This window comes from Herpailurus yagouaroundi, unplaced genomic scaffold (genome assembly GCF_014898765.1).
Source record: "Herpailurus yagouaroundi ecotype Mexico unplaced genomic scaffold, PumYag 77, whole genome shotgun sequence".
NCBI lineage: Eukaryota > Metazoa > Chordata > Mammalia > Carnivora > Felidae > Herpailurus > Herpailurus yagouaroundi.
In genome coordinates this window covers 2211257-2216067 of record NW_024412388.1, presented here as the reverse complement: position 1 = coordinate 2216067, position 4811 = coordinate 2211257, and the positions used below count along the sequence as shown (strand labels likewise).

At 61.5% G+C, this 4811-nt stretch overlaps 1 protein-coding gene across 1 annotated transcript in view; it reads left to right on the top strand.

The window, feature by feature from the left end:
• LRRC47 (leucine rich repeat containing 47) overlaps positions 1 to 3344 on the top strand; it is an 11452-nt gene extending 8108 nt beyond the window's left edge. The window contains exons 4-7 of the mRNA XM_040459392.1: positions 51 to 166; positions 715 to 817; positions 1133 to 1222; positions 1379 to 3344. Of these exons, the coding sequence (XP_040315326.1) occupies positions 51 to 166; positions 715 to 817; positions 1133 to 1222; positions 1379 to 1627 (558 nt within the window). The 3' untranslated portion in view covers positions 1628 to 3344. The remainder of the gene's footprint in view (positions 1 to 50; positions 167 to 714; positions 818 to 1132; positions 1223 to 1378) is intronic.
• The last annotated feature ends 1467 nt before the right edge of the window (positions 3345 to 4811 follow it).

The window sequence follows — 4811 nt, the reverse complement described above, 5'->3', positions numbered from 1 at the left end:
CCCCCCCCCCCCCCCCCCCCGGAGCTCACGGAGGAGTGTCCGCCCCACAGATCGTCCCCTTGGGGCGCAGAGAAGTCAAGGCCAAGGACCTGGTGCGGCAGCTACAGCTGGAGGCCGAGGAGCACAGGAAGCAGAAGAAGAGGCAGAACGTCTCAGGCCTGCACAGGTCAGCGGGCGTCCCCTCGGGGCGCTGTCCCCACCCCCACTCGCTCCCAGGCTGACTGGCATGCATCCTTCTCTCCTCCTCCCCAGTGTTGAGAAAACCTCCCAGACCTCGTTCCCCAGGCTATTAGGGACTCTTGCCTGGGGTGAGAGCAGCGCTGCTAGGCCTCTCCTCTCAAGGGCCCCGGGGCTCAGATGCCACTCTGGGGAGAACAGTCTTTCTCAGGTGCAGGCTCTGTGGCCTGGAGGGACAGCGGGGTCCACGCCGGGTGCACAGGGACACAGGAGGGCACTGCGGTCACCCCCTACGTTCTGTCCATGTGACGCGGGGCACGGGTTGGTGAAGGGCGACCCGTGGCCACAGAACCAAGAGGGCACCCAGCCTGCCGGCCACCGTTCCCGTGTGAGCACAGGCTGTAGAACGTCCTTCGTCCAGAGCTGAGGACACATTCGCTGGTGTTGCACCGACGTTGTGTAAAGAACCGATTTGTCCGGGCCTCTAGGCACGTTTTCTTGTAGTGTCGTCTCCACTCTGTGTTTCCTCCCTCACAGGTACCTGCACTTACTGGACGGTAAAGAAAGCTACCCCTGCCTCGTGGATGCAGATGGCGATGTGATCTCCTTCCCGCCCATAACCAACAGCGAGAAGACGAAGGTAGGGTGCCGTCTGCACATGCGTGTCTGGGGCTGTTTCGCGTGCAGACTTAGCACAAGCGTCAGTCGTCCAGTGACGTGATGTCCCATGGGACGGACGCGCAGGCCTGAGAGCCCGGGCCGCTTGCACAGAGCTGGGCGTCCCCGTCACACTCAGTGCCGCACCAAGGGCCCCCGTGTGCACGGCGTTCTGGCCCATGCCTGTCTTCGGGAAGGGGACAGGCGCTGTCTTAGGGGCTTTTTTTTGGAACAGTTGCTTATGTCTTACTCTCGACAACTTTATTCTTTTCTGAAATCCTTCTCATTTCCTTTTAAGATTAAGAAAACCACCTCAGATTTGTTTTTGGAAGTAACAAGCGCCACGAGTCTACAGATATGTAAAGAGATCATGGACGCCCTGGTGCTGGTGAGCCAGCCTCCTCATCTCGCCCCGTCGGCGCTCTGGCCGCGAGGCACAGATGACATGTGTCGCCCCCCCCCCATCTTCCTGCCACCCCTCGCATGGCTGCCTTTGCTGCGTATCTTTCCTGATCACCTCTAAAAAGATGTTTTTCTTTTGCAGAAAATGGCAGAAATCAACAAATATACTTTAGAAAATAAAGAGGACGGATCCGTTTCAGATACTGAAGCCGACACACTTTCTGGACAGCTTCCGGAGCCCAGCTCGAACACAAGTGCAGACAAGGCTGGGAACGCCTCCCTGGTGGTGGAGCAGGTCCGGGTGGTGGATGAGGAAGGGCACCTGAGGGTGGTGTACCCCTCCAAGACGGACCTGGGCCTCGCCGCTCCCCACGTGACCGTGATCCGCTGAGCCCCGGGCCGCGGCAGGGCGTGTGTGCGGTGCTGTTATGTTGTTTGTTAAGTTTCACCTCGGTGGTTTTTAAGATGCGCGTCCCTTGCTTTTCCAGACGATTCTGTCACAGATGATGCGGTGTTGTCGCGTGCTTAGGTGACTTTGCCTTTCGGCACCAAACTGATTGTACTAACGCTTTGTATGAAGTTTCTCAAATACTGGAGTGAGCCGTTCAGGATGTTTGTTCCGAAATCACGTAGACACAGCGACTAACGTCATTCAGGGGAGAAAGACACTGATTGGTTTTGCTATTCAGACCTAAACTGGGAAGCTGAACAATGTGCGTTTTACAGAACCACACAATTATTTTTCTACGACACAGCAGCTTTTAAAATCGCACCGAACCAGTAGTGCAGCTTAGAGGCCTGGACTGACGCCATGTCCCTAGCTGGCCACAAATCATCTTTTTATGAAAAGAATATTTTTATGTGATCTTGGAATTGGCAAAGGCATTTTTCTTAATACTGTGGATGCTTTAGGGGTAGAGCCGCACAGGTCCCTCGTGCGGCCCTGGCAGGGCAGAAAGAGGATCGGGGCTTTGCTCGCTTGTGCACTCGCACCACAGGGACGGGCAGATGTCGGACCATGCAGCTCAGGGCCAGCACGCAGGTTTCCGGTGCAGAACAGGCTTCACAGACGCACAGGACACCTCTGCCGTCAGCTGGCCCAAGGACAGACAGTGGCCATGGCCGCATGAGGGGTGAACTGTTGTGCAGCATCTTGTATTTTAGGGATTTCCAGTTTTGAATGTCTGGGCCCATAGACCACCAGTGAGAGTGTGTGTGTGTGTGTGCGTGTGTGAGCACACACACTCCTCCCTGGAGGCAGAACGTGCTTGCAGCCAGGCACCAGCCAGCCACAGAGTAGGTGGGTTTTACTGGCCTCTGCCTCCTAGGTGGCCTGGATGTCAAGAAACTGCCTCCCTGGCTTTTGTCATTTACTGACTCCGTCTGTTTCGTGTTCTGTGACTTGCAAAAGATGAGCTGTGTGTTCTGCTGATTTGGGGAGCATTTGCAAGAGGCCACGCTGAACCCAGGCCCTTAGCCGCCAGGACCAGACATGTGTGAAGCTTGAGCCTCCTCCTGGGTGGGGGGGGGCGGGGGGGGTGGTGGGCACACTCACAAAGCCACTCGGTTCTCTCAGAGCTCAGCCAACCTGCTTTGTAGGACAGGACCCAGCTGCCTTGAGACCCTGTCCCGGCTCTGGTCACCTCCAAGCCTTCCCGTTGGCCCCTGAAGGCGGTGGCTGCTGGGCTGGGCTGGGCTGAAGCAGGTGCACCAGGGTGGCTCTGCCTGGTCTTGGGAACCCCAAACCTGCCAAATGTCTGTGTTGGTGGCTCTGGCTTGTCATCTCATGAGCCTTGGGCGATCGAGACAGCAACTGCTGGCACCATGGCCGGCTCGGGGTCTGCAGCTGGGCCACGGCCGAGCGGTTCTCTTGGCTCCTGGCACTCGGTTCCGTGGTCAGGCCCTGTCTGGTCTGTGACCTCGCTGACGTGGATGGAGACGCCAGCCCCGCCGCCTGTGACCCAGCTCAGCCCCGGGTGAGGTGCTGGATGTACTCAACTCACTGCAGAAAGAGGATGGTCTTCCCTTGGCCGGCCCGACCCACTCATAAACCCGGACACTCTTTTTCTTTGCCAGCGCGGCCCTCTAATAAACATTTAATAAGAACATCTCTGCTCCTCCCCAGTGAAGCCTTTCCTGCCAGTATCCCGGGGAAGTGTCTGTGGGGAAACTGAGGACCTGGACCCACCCCACCCCACCCCCGCCTGCCAGCAAAGAGCAAGAGGCACTGAATCATCACAGTCTCAGCCCGGAGAGGCTGCTGGGCTCTCCAGGCCTGGAGCTGGGGGGGGCGGACCCCCACCCAGGGGCAAGATGGCAGGGCGCCACATCCCTTTCCCAGCATCCTCCCCTACCCCCCGGGGCCGGAAGGGGGCTCCCCAGGCTATGTGGCCCCAGGGGGCCGTGGGGCAGGAACCACCAACTCTGTTGCAGCCAATCCCGCTGTGGCCAGGCCCGGGGACCACACCTGAGCGGGGGGGGGGGGGGGGGGGGGGGGGGGGGCCCCCCCCCCCGGCCCCGGGGGCGCCCCCCCCCCGGGGGGGGGGGGGGGGGGGAGGGGTCGTGTGCACCAGAGGCCGGGCTGCTGGCGGAGCCCAGGGAAGGGGACGCTGTGTAGGGAATGGACTGTGCACCCCACTCTCACGCGGGGGCTTAGGGGCCTCAGGGCACACAGGGCACGAAGTCCGCATCAAACGGCCCATCATCTGTCCCCCGTGGGGACCCCAGTCCAGGGAGTAGGTACGTGGACCCACAGGGCTCACTGGGCGGGGCTAGATGAGCTGCACAGGCTGAGGGCACCTCCCTCCCCTGATCCCGCCAGCACCCACGTGCCTGGACAGCACCTGCTCACTGCCCCTCCTTACCCCACCCTATCCTCCCGCCCCTCCCCCGCCCACTGTACTCCAGCCTTGTCCCCGGCCAGTTCCGTCTGACCTTCCTTTCAGCAGACCCACTCCGTCCTGCCCTCCGGCTGCCCATGGAGCATGACCCCAGCGCCTGCAAGGCATTTCGGGAGCTAGGGAGGCCAGGACGGCCGTAGAGCGAGCAGCCGCGGGCCTCCTTTCCGTCCAGCACCCCAGCCCGGCTCTCGGCAGCGGCCACACCCAGCCTCGGGGAGGCCCAGCCCCTGCACCTCAGGAGCAGGGTGCCAACCTCCTGGAGTCCACGGAGGCCATGCAGCCCAACTGAGCCCCACCCCCCCCCACCCCCCCAGTGCCCACCCTGTGGTGGCTCCAGCTGGGGCACCAAAGTTGGGCTGGACAGACGTGGGCCTGCAGGGTGGAAGCCCAAACAGACCTGGGAGGTGGGGTCTTTTGGAGACAGGTGCTGAGGCCCAGAGGTGGGGGGCTGGCTGGACCAGACCCTCTGCCGCTGTCCCCTAACCAACCCTCCTTGCCCCCAGCCCGCAGCTGATCGCTACTGAAGCATCGCTGCTTGGAGACCCCCGCCCAGGACAGACCCCACCAGGTGCTCCGCTTTCCTGGTGGACAGGGCCTGGCTGGGATCACCTGGGTGCAGCCCTGCCCGACGGGCAGGCCGGTCTTTGCGGGGGGGGGGGGGGGGGGGGGGGGGGG